This window comes from Cibotium barometz, chromosome 50 (assembly GCF_041138505.1).
Source record: "Cibotium barometz isolate CiBa-2024 chromosome 50, ASM4113850v1, whole genome shotgun sequence".
Classification (NCBI taxonomy): Eukaryota; Viridiplantae; Streptophyta; class Polypodiopsida; order Cyatheales; family Cibotiaceae; genus Cibotium; species Cibotium barometz.
The window spans coordinates 44,178,534-44,195,044 of NC_141095.1; the positions used below are offsets into that span (position 1 = coordinate 44,178,534).

A 16,511-nucleotide genomic window follows, 5' to 3' on the forward strand; every position below is an offset into this window, starting at 1 on the left:
CAAAAATTGAAAAAATAAGGAGCCATTGATTGTGCCTTGAACTTGTATTCCACTCCTTAGGCATGGCACAATCATTTTGGAAACTATTGGATAAGTATTTTGCACCCAGAGTCACATTAATCGACGCAAGAAGCTTCCACGTGAAACTGTAAGAAAATGTTCACGTTGTGAACCGTTTTCTACAAACTTCACGCCATAAAGCACTCCCGACATCAACACCGCAATTAACGTCAAGCCTTATCCTGTTACCTCTGATGCCACACGAGGTCTGACAAAATTAAGAATCGTGAATATGCACAAAATCATTCACGACGTGAACTATTTCAGAACTCTTCACGGCGTGAACCATTTTTTGTTCACAACGTGAATCCATTATTTTTCACGATGTGAAGCCTTATCACGACGTGAACTTTTTCTATAATCTCATGCCTTAATCAAATCAAACTCACGAGCTTGGTATAGTTAGGTTAAGGCTAAGGAAGTCTTGAAAAAATTAACACCCATGACAAGGTAACGTGGAATTCTGATCCCAAGAGCAAAAAAAAAAATTAACACATGAAAGTACAGAAAATCGTTCACGACGTGAACTGTTTTCTGACACTTCATGCTGTGAACTGATCTCTACAATCTCACAGCCTCAGAAATGGGTCGATAAAATTTGATAAAAAATTAACTAGGACAGCAAAATGTTGCATTGTGTTTGATGCAATGGATGCAAACTAAGCCTAATAAAAACTATGTGCAAGTCCTAAGAACATGAAAAACCACCAAAACAACAACAAAAACAACAAATTAATCTAAAAATTAAGTAAAAAGCATTCTTTTCAAAAACAAAAAAGAGAGCTATTCTACACTAAATCTCACACAAATCACCATCAAATCCACATCTTTTTCATCTCACACAAATCACCATCAAATCCACATCTTTTTCATGGAAAACCATTAATCAAGATAATGGGCAATGTGTTATGCATAGATTAGAGGCACAACGATGGAAAAAGCCAAGGGATAGCCGTTCACGTGCCAGAGCCGTTCAAGTCCTGCACTTTCATATCGGACCTTTTCACGGCTTGGTCTTTCTCAGCCTGGCTTTTCACGTCCTTTTTTTTGGAGTCTAGTGGGAAATATGAATTTTCCTTTTTGGAGAAAAAAGTTTTTGAATTTAAACTGAAAAGAGGACATTTTTTCAAAAAGGCAAGTGGGAATCAAAAAAGTCAACCTTTTAATGACACATCTTACACCCTTCATAAATTACCCCTAAAATGGACAAATTGACAACTCATGAGCATCTACTCGATGAATGCTCATTAGCCTTAATGAGTTATGTAAAAAAGTGATTAAAGATTAATCCAAGATTAATCTTTTCAATAATATTTCCCTCTTTTACACTAGTCAAGAACTCTAACTAACCATTAACCTCTAATTAATTCACACAATTTACCACATCATTGAATATAGCAAGGAAGAACTAATCTTTGTGCATCAAAAATTGTATAAATTAATCTAAATTAGGAGATTAGTTAAATTCTTAAGTAATATCTCCTCTTTAAGAGGATTAATTAAACTCTTAAGTAAAGTCTCCTCTTTAAGGCAAAATTAACCAAAGAGAGTCAAATTTCTCTAATTGATAAAAAAAATTGATGTGATTAGGTGTTTTGATGTATCTAGATGCTCTCCAAACACTCAAAAACTCTAATTTTCACTACTCATATGATCAGTTTAGACCCCAATTAACATATTTTCTAAATTTTTAGTCTCTTGAACAAGATTAATCAACCTTAATAATAAAAGCCAATCCATTAAGAGAATTTAGTCAAATTCAAAGATTTTTTGAGGTTTTAAGAAATTTTTTGAAAGATTAAGCTACTCCTAATGCTTGCTAACACTCTAATCCAAAGAGTTTCAACAAAAAACACACAATTAAAGGAGAATTAATGATCTTAGATCTATATTTAAACTAAAGAGAGCTAACATTCACTAAAAATTGCATTCTATTGCATTGCTTGATGCAATGGATGCAAACTAAGCCTAATACAAACTATGTGCAAGTCCTTAGAACATGAAAAACCACAAAAACAACAACAAAAACAACAAATTAATCTAAAAATTAAGTAAAAAGCATTGTTTTCAAAAACAAAAAAGAGAGCTATTTTACACTAAATCTCACACAAATCACCATCAAATCCACATCTTTTTCATGGAAAACCATTAATAAAGATAATGGGCAATGGGTTATGCATAGATTAGAGGCACAGCGATGGAAAAAGCCAAGGGATAGCCGTTCACGTGCCAGCCGTTCATGTCCTGCACTTTCACATCGGACCTTTTCACGGCTTGGTCTTTCTCGGCCTGGCTTTTCACGTCCTTTTTTTTTTTGGAGTCTAGTGGGAAATATGAATTTTCCTTTTTGGAGAAAAATATTTTTGAATTTAAAATGAAAAGAGGACGTTTTTCCAAAAAGGCAAGTGGGAATCAAAAAAGTCAACCTTTTAATGACACATCTTACACCCTTCATAAATGACCCCTAAAATGGACAAATTGACAACTCATGAGCATCTACTCATTCAATGCTCATTAACCTTAATGAGTTATGTAAAAAAGTGATTAAAGATTAATCCAAGATTAATTTTTCACTAATTTTTTCCTCTTTTATACTAATCAAGAACTCTAATTAACCATTAATCTCTAATTAATTCACACAATTGAGCACATCATTGAATATAGCAAGGAAAAACTAATCTTTGTGCATCAAAAATTGTATAAATTAATGTAAATTAGGAGATTAATTAAACTCTTAAGTAAAGTCTCCTTTTTAAGAGGATTAATTAAACTCTTAAGTAAAGTCTCCTCTTTAAGGCAAAATTAACCAAAGAGAGTCAAATTTCTCCAATTGATAAAAAAATTGATGTGATTAGGTGTTTTGATGTATCTAGATGCTCTCAAAACACTCAAAAACTCTAATTTCAACTACTCATATGATCAGTTTAGACCCCAATTAATACATTTTCTAAATTTTTAGCCTCTTGAACAAGATTCATCACCCTTAATGACAAAAACCAATCCATTAAGAGAATTTAGTTAAATTTAAGGATTTATTGATGGCTTGGATTCAATTTGGCACACTGCCAAATAGGCTACATGCTACATTGGACCATTATCTCATAATGGTCCACACATTGATTAGGTATACTTTACTCTTGGATACATTGTCTTAACATTGCGGGGCCGCCCGAATGACTGTGGGAGGTAGACCAAGTCTATAACATGAACTTACACGTCGAGTCTACACCACAAATGGTGGCACCAACTATGACCGTGAACCTACACGATCGTGTCAAGATCGCCCCACGTATATAGATACACAACCAACCCCTTCTCCACAGTTCATTAATCATCATTGTAAGTTTACTCCCTAGATTCTACTAACATACAACCTTTGTCTTAACAAACCATCAAAGCTCCTTTCACACAGGAGCACACAGGTGTGGGAATTTGTCATCTATTGTATCACTTCAGTAATACAATATTCTTTGTATGTCTATTATTGTGCAATTTGAGTTTCAAAGTTTTGTGCTATGAAAGATCGTACTTCTTGTAGTGTTCTCTTGTATACACCGCACGTCGTATTCTTTTGCAAACTCAAATGTCCGACTTGTGAAGTTGATCATGAGATAGAGTTGATTCCTAATGCCCACTACAAAAAGAGCTTACAAGAAGGCCATTTTAGAAGCAATTGAGCTCAAGGAACATTTGAGAACTCTCTTAGAGCAAGGATGTCTTTGGCCCAGTGTATCCCCTTGGGATAAACCAATTCTTTTTCAAAATTATACTAGCGTTGTTGTTTGTATGGTTGTAATGATGAGAGCATGCTTTGCCTTTTAATCCAACAAGCTGCCTTCTAAGTAGTTGCCTAGTGGTGAGATCAATCCACAGCGGCGTCAACATCTTTGTGATGGCGATTGTAAAGACGCACAAATAAAATAAGCATCACCCCCTTATTTTTTTTGGAGGTGTATCCATTCTTTAGAAAGCGTTGACTCTGGATTTACTAATTATCGAATTAATCAACTCGTTTTATCTTTTTGGAGCTTCAAACATTATCAAGATATTCTAGTCACGCATGGCTCAAGGTACCTCTCTTATATGCAAGCCCAAACCCTAAAACCAACTATCTCCATACTTGATTTTTAATTGTTTTTTCATTGTTAAATAAACATATGATAAGTGTAGTATTCTCTCTTTTTTTTTCTTTTCTTTTCTTTTTTTTGAGAATTTCACAGTCACTCCAAGTCAAGAGGGGTGTAAAAATAACCCTCGCAATTATTTTATTTTTTTAAAAGCTTCAAGTCTTGCTCTGCAACAATTTCTTTCTGTAGGGTCCCAATTGCAATCTTTCCTTTCTTTCACCTATGCAACAATTCCCTTTCACCTATTCAACAATTTCTTCTTTCTGTAGTCCCGATTGCCGTGCTAAGATTGCTTTTCAAGTCAATCTTCTGCTTTATGAAGTTGCACCCGGTCTCTCCTCGCAATTTATTGATTGGTTCAAGTAGAGGTAGACAGACCACTCAGTCTGTCGAGTTGCCAAAGGACTCCTCTGTGTAACGCCAAAGCACCCGGGAAGGCAAGTTTTAGCATGTTTAGATAATACTCTTAAAACATGGCGTCATTGAGGACATGGTACCCTTGGAAATGGCAGGTGTAGATGCTGTTGTAAAGTTGGGCACAGGTACTGGAGCTCATGTTAGCAGGGGGAAGCTGCTAGAGCTGCTGATGACGGAGGGTTGGGCGGAGCTGCAAGGAGCAGACTGGTGAGGCTGAGTGGCGTCTGAGCAGGGCAGCTGTGAACTGGCGGCTGCATCAGGCACAGTTTTACCGTCCCCCAGGCCTCGAACATAATCCCCCCTTGCTGGGCGGTGCGCCCAGAGGGGAGCTTCAGGACTTGAGTTACAGAGCTCGGAAACCAATAGAACCTTAATTCGATGCGTGTGTGTGTGTGTGTGTGTGTGAGAGAGAGAGAGAGAGAGAGAGAGAGAGAGACCAAAAATAACTAATTATATTGAAGCAGCCTCTTAAAACAAAATCTGGCAATGGCTTTACATGGATAGCCAGTCTCTAAAACTAACCCGTGTGCTCAAATGCACGAAATGTCATCTCTGCCACGTGGCTTGCTGTAGAATTACAAGTCGTACTAATATTTATTTGTGGAGAAAGATCTGAAGTCGGAAAACTTAATGCAAGATCTGCTTACAGCTAAAAGTAGATATTCACCTCCTTCCCATCATTCATCTCCATTACGTGGTCTTTGGCTTCTGTTAAAGCAACCTGGGCAGAGTTCAATGCACCAATTATTACAATGTAAGCAAAGCACCACAGTAGAGCACTTTGGATTATTTATCAAGCTCATTAGGGCACCCACCTGACCATACTTGGTGAAGAAATTGCTGGTAAGATTTAGCGTAGTTACAGCAGCATCCGGATTAGCTTTTAGAGCTTGTGCCAAAGAAAATGCTCCCTTGTCCTGTAGCACAAAAGACGTTATTTGATGTGGAAATTAACTAGCTCATTATCAAGAACTTCTTGATATTATACCATTTGGAAGAGTAACCCACAGCTTGCATTTTCTCCAATCAACCCTCACATGCCCATGTGCACATGTGCAAGCACTGCCCACCAAGATACGTAGCCACACACACACACACACACACACACACACACACACATACAGGCACATGCAATTGAGTTTCACGATGCACATAAAAATATGCAATCTAAACATGACATTACCCGTATCTCATTGAATCCAAGATCCAAAGAGGTCAGAGTTTCATTCACCACTCGTAGACTACGTCCCAATGCAGCAGCACCCTGCAGCAGACAACCTGATACTCTCACACTCGAAGCAACACAAATCTTTAAACCAAGGATTCTTTAAGGGCCAAAGTGCTGGTTACATCATCACCCAGGCTGTTGGCACGCAAGTCCAGGGTTGAGATGGTACTATTGTACTGCAAAGCCTCTGAAAGAAACTCTGCACCTTTTACACCTATCTGCAGGGGCCAATCCAAAAATAATAAGAATATTTAGTGTACTTTAGCAACCAGAGTGAAGATTGCAAGAGAGTTTTGACCTGGCACCAGCCCAAACGAAGTGTTTGTATGTTTCCGTGAAACTTTATGAAGTCTGCAAGAATCTTAGTTCCATCTGGGCCAATAGGATTGTAGCTCAGCTCTAGCTGCAAGTCGATTCAACAAGATGAAACAAAATAGAATCTCTCTCTCTCTCTCTCTCTCTCTATATATATGTGTGTGTGTGTGTGTGTGTGTGTGCGCGCGTGCGTGCATGCTGCTGCTGTTGCTGCTGCCCGCCAGGGCATGTTCACCGCTACTCCTCACTCTCTCATCCATTCACCCTTTCGCAACCCAAATCGCTTATTCACTGGTCCAGTCGCCCAGTTCGCCCGGTCACAGTGCTATTTGCCATTGCCCCTTTCTTCCACTTCCTTTTGATTCTTTATTTATCCTCTCTTCTTTTTACTCCATACAAAACTCGAGGAAACATTCATGAAAATAAATGAACTAGGAACATCATCCTTGGGAACATTCACTGGCCCTAATCACCCACTCACACGCCCAATTTCCCAGTCATTGCTCTGTTTGCCCAGTCACTACTGCTCTATTTGTCCATTGCCCCCAATCAGCAATTCATCCCCTTTTCCCGTGATGGGAGAGTTAGGGTTAGGTTATGTGGGAGACATACACAGAGAAACAAGGGAGAGAGAGAGAGAGAGAGTTGTGGGGATAAGTCAACTCATGAGGCATGAGTGTGTGACTCCCCTATCACACATGTATATTGCACTAGTACACATAGTGCACTTAGTACATTAAAAGTACTAAGTGTACTATGTACTATAACTTATGGGCTTGTACACACTATAAGGGTGGGCATTATGCCTTTACCCCAACAACCTCCCACTTAAAGGCAAAGTGCCCTTAAATGAAGGAAAAGAAAAAATCAGCATGTACATGATAATATACAAGGCCATATCAAGGCTGAAACTGGCCTCATCCAATGCCCATCAAGTGTCTGCAATGAGCAAACCGCTCCGGAGGCAAACTCTTTGTCAACAGATCAGCCGGGTTGTCATCCGTATGAATTTTAACAAGCTGAATTTGCTTGTTCTCTATCACCTCTCTGATGAAGTGATACTTCACATCCACATGCTTCGTCTTTGCATGAAAGACAGGGTTCTTTGCCAACTGGATGGCACTCTGACTGTCACAATGCAACAATGGAATATCCCCTGTATAACCCAAATCAACCACTAACCGAGATAGCCATAATGCCTCCTTGCAAGCCTCTGTGGCTGCAATATACTCGGCCTCTGTAGTAGATAAGGCTGTGCACTTCTGCATCCTGGATATCCATGACACAGCACCTCCTGTGAATGTAAACACATAACCGGTAGTAGACTTCCGGTTATCTGGATGACCGGCATAATCCGAATCCGTGTAACCATGCACTAATGCATCCTGTTTGCCAAAGCAAATGCACATATCCTGTGTGCCCTTCAGGTATCTCATGACACCTTTCACTGCTTCCCAATGCTTCTTGCCAGGGTTGGCCATGTATCTAGAAACCACTCCCACTGCAAATGCAATGTCCGGCCTAGTAGCAACCATGGCATACATGAGACTGCCACAAGCTGAAGCATACGGAATCTTGGCCATATCAGCCCTGTCTCTATCTGACTGTGGGCTGTCCATAGCACTGAGTTTCACATATGGAGGCAAAGGAGTACTAGTCTTCTTCCCCCCGTCCATATTGAACCTCTGCAAGACTTTGCCAATGTATTCCTTCTGAGACAAATACAACACATGCTGATTTCTGTCCCGAAGTATCCGCATACCCAAGATGTGATTTGCATCACCCAAATCCTTCATATCAAAGGTTTGATGCAGCCTCTGCTTCAAGGCATCCATCTCTTTACGAGATTTCCCGGCAATCAACATATCATCAACATACAAGATGAGGATCAATAGACTGCCATCCAAAGCTTTCTTGGTGTACAAGCAGTGATCTATGTCACTTCTCCTGAATTTCTGGGATTTCATGAATGTATCAAATTTATGATACCATTCTCTTGGTGCCTGTTTGAGCCCATAAAGACTCTTTTTCAGCTTGCATACAAGCTTCTCCTTTCCACTCACTGCATAACCCTCTGGCTGCTGCATATATATCTCCTCATGGAGATCACCGTGAAGAAAAGCAGTCTTCACATCCATCTGAATCAAGTCCAGATCATCATGAGCAACCAAAGCTAACACAGCTCTAAGTGTGGTCATTTTGACCACTGGAGAGAAGATTTCATCAAAGTCCACACCATATTCCTGCTTAAAGCCCTTAGCCACTAACCTGGCTTTGTATCTTGGCTTTGCATCTGGTGCAACTTTGAGCCTGTATACCCACTTGCATGGCAAAACCTTCTTGCCTGCAGGCAAATGCACCAACTTCCAAGTTCCATTTTTATGCAGAGAATCCATCTCTGACTTCATGGCACGCTCCCATAGAGCTTTGTCTGCCCTCTGTAAAGCCTCCTTATAACATGAGGGCTCCCCACAGTCAGTGAGCATCAAGTAGTCAACCCCTGGAACAAACCTGTCAGGGGCTCTGGAGGGTCTTGTGGACCTCCGTACCCAATGACCATCATTTGCAGGTTGCTGTCCAGCCTGCATATCACCCATTGGTGGCTCCTGTTCCATGCCATAAGGCTGAAAAATCATGCCCGGTATCTCCTCTAACTGTGGTATATCCATAGGGATATCTTCTGCCATCTCTGGCTGTCCATTTGGACCATTTTCAGCACCATTTAAGGGCTGGTTTTCTTGCTGTAATGGCTGATTTACAGCCCTTTGTTGTTGTCCATGATGTCCATCATCATCAAAGATGACTCTGCCAGGCTCCTGTTACATGTATGTTTCATCAAAAATGACATCATTGCTGCGTATGATCTTTCTATTCATGGGATCCCAAAGTCTATACCCCATTTCACCTCTGTCACCATATCCTAGGAATATGCATTTGTGAGACTTAGGATCAAGTTTGGTGCGAATTTTCCTGCGTATGTGCACGTACGCAACGCATCCAAACACTCTCAAGTGCTTGTATGACGGAGGCTTCCCTGTCCATACTTCTTCTGGCACTTTCCCACCAAGCCTCGTGTTAGGTGACCTGTTTATAAGGTGAACGGCTGTCATAACAGCTTCAGCCCAAAAACCATGAGGTAATGCAGCATGTGACAACATAGAACGGACCTTCTCCTGTATGGTCCTGTTCATCCTCTCTGCTGTCCCATTTTGTGGAGGATCATAAGGAGTAGAGAGCTCCCTCTTGATGCCTTTAGCATCACAAAAGTCCTGAAACTGTTTGGACATATACTCTCCACCATTGTCGGAACGCAAAGCCTTCAGTGTTTTGCCAGTTTGGTTCTCAACAAGAGCAACAAACTTCTGAAACACTGAGAATGTATCACTCTTCAAACGAAGAGGATAAACCCACACCTTGCGTGTGGCATCATCAATAAAAGACACAAAATATTTTGCCCCTCCCAAAGAAAGCTGAGGCATCTCACATACATCTGTATGCACAAGCTCTAACTGAGCATCTTTCTGTCCAAGAGCTTTCTTGTGGGGGCACTGTAGTTGCCTACCATATATACAATGCTCACAAAACTGAAAACTTGAAAACTTTAGAGAAGGCAAGTAACCCAAACGAGACAATTGCTCCATTCCTTTGACACTCATGTGTCCCAACCGGCTATGCCACATAGAGATTTCCGGCAGCTCGGTTGCATTTACATTAGCATGGTGACAAACACCTGCATGCATAAAGTAAAGAGTGTCCACCTTAGAGTGTCCACCTGCATGCATAAAGTAAAGAGTGTCCACCTTAGAGCCTCTTGCAACAACCAGTGAGCCCTTACTAATCTTCCACTTTCCACGACCAAATGTGGTAACATAATCAGCATCATCAAGCTGTCCAGTAGAAAGCAGGTTCTTCTTGATCTCAGGCACATGCCTGACATCATGGAGCATAAGCTGTGAGCCATCTGAAAACACAAGCCTCACATCACCTCTGCCAAGAATCTTGCATGCATGGTTATCACCCAAATAAACCACTCCTTCATTGCCAGCAGTGTACCTGACAAACAAGTCTCTGCAACCTGTGACATGAAAGGAGGCACCTGAATCAATGATCCATGAGTGCATACCATGACCACCTGTAAGAAGTGAATGGGCATCAAGTGAAGACGTAAAGAGGACCTCATCCTCACTGCCACCTGCATGTGACACATTGATTTCTTCAATCTTGACTCCACTTTTGCCCTTTGGCTTCACATCTTTGGCTTCATCTTTCTCTTTGTCTTTGCCTTTTCCCTTTTCTTTTTGATCATTTTTCCATTTGTAGCATTGCTTTTTAATGTGTCCCTTCTTGCCACAATAATGGCATTCCAAATCCTTTTTGGAGCGAGACTTGCTCCTTCCCCTTTCTTGGCTTTTCCCCCTTTGCTGGGATCTCCCACGTGCATTCATTGCATTGGACTTTCCAACAGAGTTGTTTTTCCTGTTCATCTCTTCTTGAAGAAGAGCACCCTCAACATCTGTATATGACAGCATAGCATTCGAATTGCTAGTGGCTGTCCTAAATGTGTCCCAACTCTCTGGCAAAGTGCATAACAAAAAGGTGGCTTTGAACTCATCGTCCATTGCCAACTTTTGATTAATGACCTGGCTGACAATACCATTAAACTCATTTAGATGGGCTGTCATAGACGCCCCTTCCTTCATCTGAAGACCTATGAGTTTCTTCAACCAATACACTTTGCTTGAGGCACTTTGTTGGGCATACAAGTCCTGCAATCTCTGCCACATTCCCCAAGCTGTCTTCTCTTCACGAATGCTGAAAAGTAATGAGTCTGACACAGACAACATGATAGTAGATCTTGCCAGCTCATCCATATCTTCCCACTCTTCAGCAGTAAGAGAAGCGGGCATCACACCCCTTTCTTTGATAGGCTTGTGCTGCTTTTTCTGGAGCAACACATTGTAGCACTGGGTTTGCCAAATATCATAATTATGCGAGCCTTCAAGCTTCTTGATGTGAAGCAATGAAGAGCTCTCACCTGTGGTTGCCATAGCAATATGCAACCTGTAAATGCCTGACTCCCTGCAAAATGTGCAATCACTGCACCAAAAGCACACAAAGTGCTCACAGTTATTCTCCCAAGCTTTATCTCCCACTGCGGAAGCAAGAATGCAACTTTCCTCCCACTTTATGTGATGAAATCACCAAAATCTGGTTGCTGCAGATTTTGGACAGCACCTTAAATGTGCTCTGTTGCCCTTCCAAAGTACTGTACAGCAGTACCAAGTGCTCACCAATGATGTACCAAACCTGTACCGGCAAGTACAGCAGCTGAAATTGAACCTTTTGGTCACTCAAAACAGTGTACAGCCATGCCAAAACTTGCACAAAGATGTGCCAATTCGTACCAACAGGTACAATAGCAATAAATGCTCTCCTGGCTGTCCAAATGAGTAAAAATCAGACTTTTACAGTCCCGAACACTGCATAAAACAGTCCCGAACAGAAATTGGGCAAAAGCCCCTTGACTGCAAGCTGATTTTTGAGGATTCAAGGCATAAATGTCTTGCCTGCTGCTTTGCCAAGCTCAACAAGCATACAAACTTGAAAAGCCCCTTGATTTAAGATCAATTTCTGATCATACACGGTACATTGACGCACATGAAGGCATCCAGAGTGTTCACGATGCTTCCCCCTGGCCACATATACATCAAATACATGAAAGCCCCTTGATTTACAGGCACATTGAGTGCTTGTAAGGCATCAACACATTATCCACAGCATCAAATGCGATTGCCTGCATGCAAATCAACCAAATCGGCACAAAAGCCCCTTGATTTGCACTGCAATTTGCTGCAATTTTGCCCAAATGTGCGATTTTTCACATCATACAGCATGTATGAGTGCTTAATTGCACAATTACATCAAAAGCCCCAAATTTCGACATCCAATTTCCTGCAAATTGATCCTGATTGTGACCAATTTCTTGCAAATTGATCCTGGGAACGATGCCTAAGAAGGCACGGGCTTCAGGACTGCTCCTCTTGTGATTTGCTACGGGTAGCTCCAGGAGTGACTTGCTCCGAGGTCTACAGAGACACTTTCTGATTGTGGTTGTCGTTGAGGGGCACTGTAACCACTCCTGTAAGCCTGGTGGCAAATTTCGCATATCGTGTCACCTTTCTCATTGCACCAGTGCTGAATACATTTGCGGTGGGCAAACTTAGCCGTATTTAAGGAGCGGGGAAAGGAAGGGCGATATATGAACGTTGAAGCGTGCCTTGGCGGGTGGGCGAAAACGAGAGAGGCGGACCGTGACGTGTTTGACGAGGCCGCCAAGATCACCAGTTGAGACTTTCTGCGAGTCTCGGATACCGCAACAGGTGTTCTCGGCCAGACTTACAAGCGCCTGCTGTTGACGGGCAATGGTGTGTCGCCTGTGTATCCGCTCGCTGCTCACGCTGAAGGGCCAGCGCTGTGTCGAGTTTGCCTGCCTTCGCTAATAATTCAACGCCCGCCAGCCAATTCGCTTGTGTTTGCCTTTGCTCAAGCCTAGCGCCACTCTGATTCGCTTACGCTTAGCAGCCAGCTACTCCTGCTGTAGGCGAGTAGGCGCCTGGCTACGCCTGAGTATGGACAAAGGCCTACGACTGCCTAGTCTCCCGCTTCACCAGCTCCACGCCCACCATCGTGTTGGAAGAATACAGCACATGCAGAGAGCTGCAGATTGGCTCTGATACCAGTTGATGGGAGAGTTAGGGTTAGGTTATGTGGGAGACATACACAGAGAAACAAGGGAGAGAGAGAGAGAGAGAGAGTTGTGGGGATAAGTCAACTCATGAGGCATGAGTGTGTGACTCCCCTATCACACATGTATATTGCACTAGTACACATAGTGCACTTAGTACATTAAAAGTACTAAGTGTACTATGTACTATAACTTATGGGCATGCAGTTGATGGGAGAGTTAGGGTTAGGTTATGTGGGAGACATACACAGAGAAACAAGGGAGAGAGAGAGAGAGAGAGAGAGAGTTGTGGGGATAAGTCAACTCATGAGGCATGAGTGTGTGACTCCCCTATCACACATGTATATTGCACTAGTACACATAGTGCACTTAGTACATTAAAAGTACTAAGTGTACTATGTACTATAACTTATGGGCTTGTACACACTATAAGGGTGGGCATTATGCCTTTACCCCAACATCCCGGAACCTTAATTGGACCATAATCCAGAGATTTCTAAAAATCTAGACCCTTAGGCTAACCCTTAGGCTAATGGGTGTAGCAAACTTGTTGCTCATGTTGCAGTAAATGGTTACATTGACCACATCATGAACGAGGGTTTCACTCTAGGGCAGTATACCCTCATACACAATAAGGAGACACGCGGCTATTTTGCCTCTCCCCTCACCACAAGCGTTGAGCATCCATTTTAGTCACACAAAAAACATGTTTCAGGATTTCGAAACCTGCAAAACATTTTGAGACGAAACTTTTCTACGAATCCTCAAAACTTCTCCATGAAGCATGTTTCGCTCAAATATCTAGTCCCGTTTTTTTCTCTTTCTTTCTTTTTCCAAACGTGCTCGTGTTTTTGTTCTGCCTCGTTTTCCATCTGCTCGCCATCTGTTTGGCAGCCATCTGCTCGTCTGCGTTTTTCTGCTAGCCATCTGCCCACTCATTGGTGCACGTGCGACTTGCAAGCGTTGCCTTCTCCTTCCATCTCTGACTGTCCTTGCAAGAGTCTCCTCCTCTTCTTCTCCTTCCTCTTTTCTTCTGCCTTTTTCTCCTCCTCCTCTTCTCCTTCCTCTTCTTCTCTTTTCTTCCCGTATTCTTCTCCTTACTCCCTTCTCCTCCTTTCACTTCCCCTCTTCTTCTGTTTTCTTCTCCGTCTTCCACTTCCTCCCCTTTTCCCCTCTTCTTCTCCCTTCTTCCCTTGTTTCACTTACTCCCCTTTTCTTCTCCTTCCTCTTTTCTTCCGCTTCCTTTCCTTCTCTCTTTTAATCCCATAAATCTATGATTCTAACCTCTAATTCCACAATGCCTCGAAGCAACAAAATGACAATACCTAGAATGTGTGGGATGACACCATATTCATCCATTCTAACCTCTAATTCCACAATGCCTCGAAGCAGCAAAAATGACAATACCTGGAATGTGTGGGATGACACCATATTCATCCATAAGTATGGGACCTCTGGCACCAAATGTGTAGTGTGCAAGTGTTGTGGAGATGTCTTGCATGGTGGTAGCACCCGCCGCGCAAGAGCTCATTTCACATGGGAGGGCTATGACGTGCATGCATACTTATCAGCACTGCCGAATGGCTTCTCGCATACTTATCTAGCGTTGCTCCCGCACTTTTTTTTTTTCCCGGAAAAAAGATCCTTCTATTAGTTAATGAGAAAACGCCATAAGGCTACAAAGCTCACCTCGCAAGGAGGGATAAAAAACACAGTGAACTCCTGAGCTCCACCCCCGTGGCTGGCCGCTCTCTGGGGGGGGCTACCTAGTAGTACATGTGGGAGGTGAGAAAAGCCAAACTGGAGGCCTGTAGTGCCAAGTGACATCCTCGCCCCTCGCGGTGAGGAAAGGGCCAGGCTGCCAAGTGCGGAGGAAAGCCTTGCGGCGCCCTCTCATGCGATCCGAGTCGCCCTGGAGTTTCCCCCAGTGTCCTCTCAAGGTGTGAATGATGTCCACCCAGAGGGCCTGTATGACCTCCGCCGGTGGAGTCGCCTGGCGGTCAATGGCCTCCCTGCATCGGGCTCTCCAAATGTGCCAAGCCGTCATGCTGCTGATCAACTCCCATCTGTGCCCGACCCCCTCCTGAGGGGCTGCCGAAGAGAAGTCTGGCGTCGGAAACACCGCCATCGCCCTGTCAGAGACCTGGATGGTCGCACTGCCAGGGACGTCCTCATATCCAAGGGCCGGGCCGCTGTCCGTGGCCCAAGCCACCGCACCCCACGTCACCAGCATCTCACCTGGTGAACTTGCAAAAACCATCCTGAGAGCGCGCTGCCAGACCTGCTGCGCCTGTGGGCAATCCCATAAGCAGTGCCGCTGCGACTCCTGTGCATGGCCGCACCGAGGGCAGGACGCTGGGTGACTACCGAAAGCTAGCCAAGCCCCCACAGCCAGTCCTCTATGCGCTGTGAGCCAGAGAAACAGCGTCACCTTCCGGGGCCGGAAGCTGGCCCAAAGGCGCTGCCAGAAGTCCCTAAGAAAGGCAGGGGAGAGCCCTTGTCGCCGCCAATGCTTGGCCGCCGCCGGGGTGCTCGCTATCCTGTGTCTCTGAATCCGCCGCCCCAGCCTCGCTGTGTACTGAAAAAAGGGGATGCCTGGGCTGGTAGGGGCCAAGTAGGGATCTCGCCCAAAACCACTCACCTGGATCCCACTGAAGGCGAATAAGAGGCCTGCTGTCCCAAGCCCATAATCTCCAAGAACAGTCCTCCCCTATCGAGGCCGGTGAGGGGTCTACATGCCACTGTCTCTGATGAAAGCCGACCACCCGCACCCTCTGAAGAATACATCCCTGGAGCCCATCCAAATCTAGTCGTGTCCTCTGAAGCTGGCCACCCTCTCCCACCTCGAAAGTGAGTGGGGCGACTCTCTCCGCTGTGCCGCAGACCGCTAGAAGGATCTCATGCCGAGTGAAGACACCCATCCACTGTGGAGGTGGAGGGTCCTGTACTGGGGTCCGCCACTCCCGGGGGATGGCCGCCTCAATGTCCTGTCTCATCAACTCTCTGCCCCTCATCCCACTGAGTCTCCTCTCCTGAGCCTCTAGAGGCAGCTGCTGAAAACCTATCCAGTCGTCTAGGGACTGGGCTGGGCCAGAGCTCAGCGGGCCCCACGACACGTGAGACCGCGATCCAACCATATGGCCACTGGGGAGACGAATAAAGGGGTTCCAGATCAAAGGTTGCCTCAGGCGCTCCTCATCGGTGCCCGGGGGAGTCTGGAAGAGTGACGGCCTCAGATGCGCCCAGGCCCTCAGAAGGCTAGCTGCAAAACGCTCCTCGAAGCCAAGGCCCACTCCTCTGGATCGTTGCTCTGTAAAGATCCACCTGATGCTGGGGGTCCAAGGGCCGCTAAGAGAAGGGGTGCGGCTGAGCATCCTGGAAACAAGAAACTCCTTCCACGGCTCAGCACGCCTGGCAGGAGGCCACGAACTACCAACTTGCCAAGCAATGCTCGGCTTTGGCAAATAGGATCAACAATGCCCAGGCCGCCTCTCTCCCTCGGCTAAGTGATCACCGCCCATGCCACCTTGGCCCTGGCGGGCCGCCCGTCGCCACCGGACCAAAGAAAGTTCCTGATGAGCCTCTGCACCTGGCCAATGCACGCCCGAGAGAAGGCCCA

General features: G+C 44.2%; 1 protein-coding gene across 1 annotated transcript in view; it reads right to left on the reverse strand.

Annotated features, from left to right (window-relative positions):
• Nucleotides 1-5,040: 5,040 nt before the first annotated feature.
• LOC147610148 (uncharacterized) overlaps nt 5,041-16,511 on the reverse strand; it is a 141,029-nt gene continuing 129,558 nt past the window's right edge. Inside the window, exons 13-17 of the mRNA XM_086787363.1 lie at nt 6,131-6,235; nt 5,955-6,050; nt 5,788-5,868; nt 5,420-5,521; nt 5,041-5,325 (exon numbers count right to left, since the gene is read on the reverse strand). Of these exons, the coding sequence (XP_086643489.1) occupies nt 5,254-5,325; nt 5,420-5,521; nt 5,788-5,868; nt 5,955-6,050; nt 6,131-6,235 (456 nt within the window). The 3' untranslated portion in view covers nt 5,041-5,253. The remainder of the gene's footprint in view (nt 5,326-5,419; nt 5,522-5,787; nt 5,869-5,954; nt 6,051-6,130; nt 6,236-16,511) is intronic.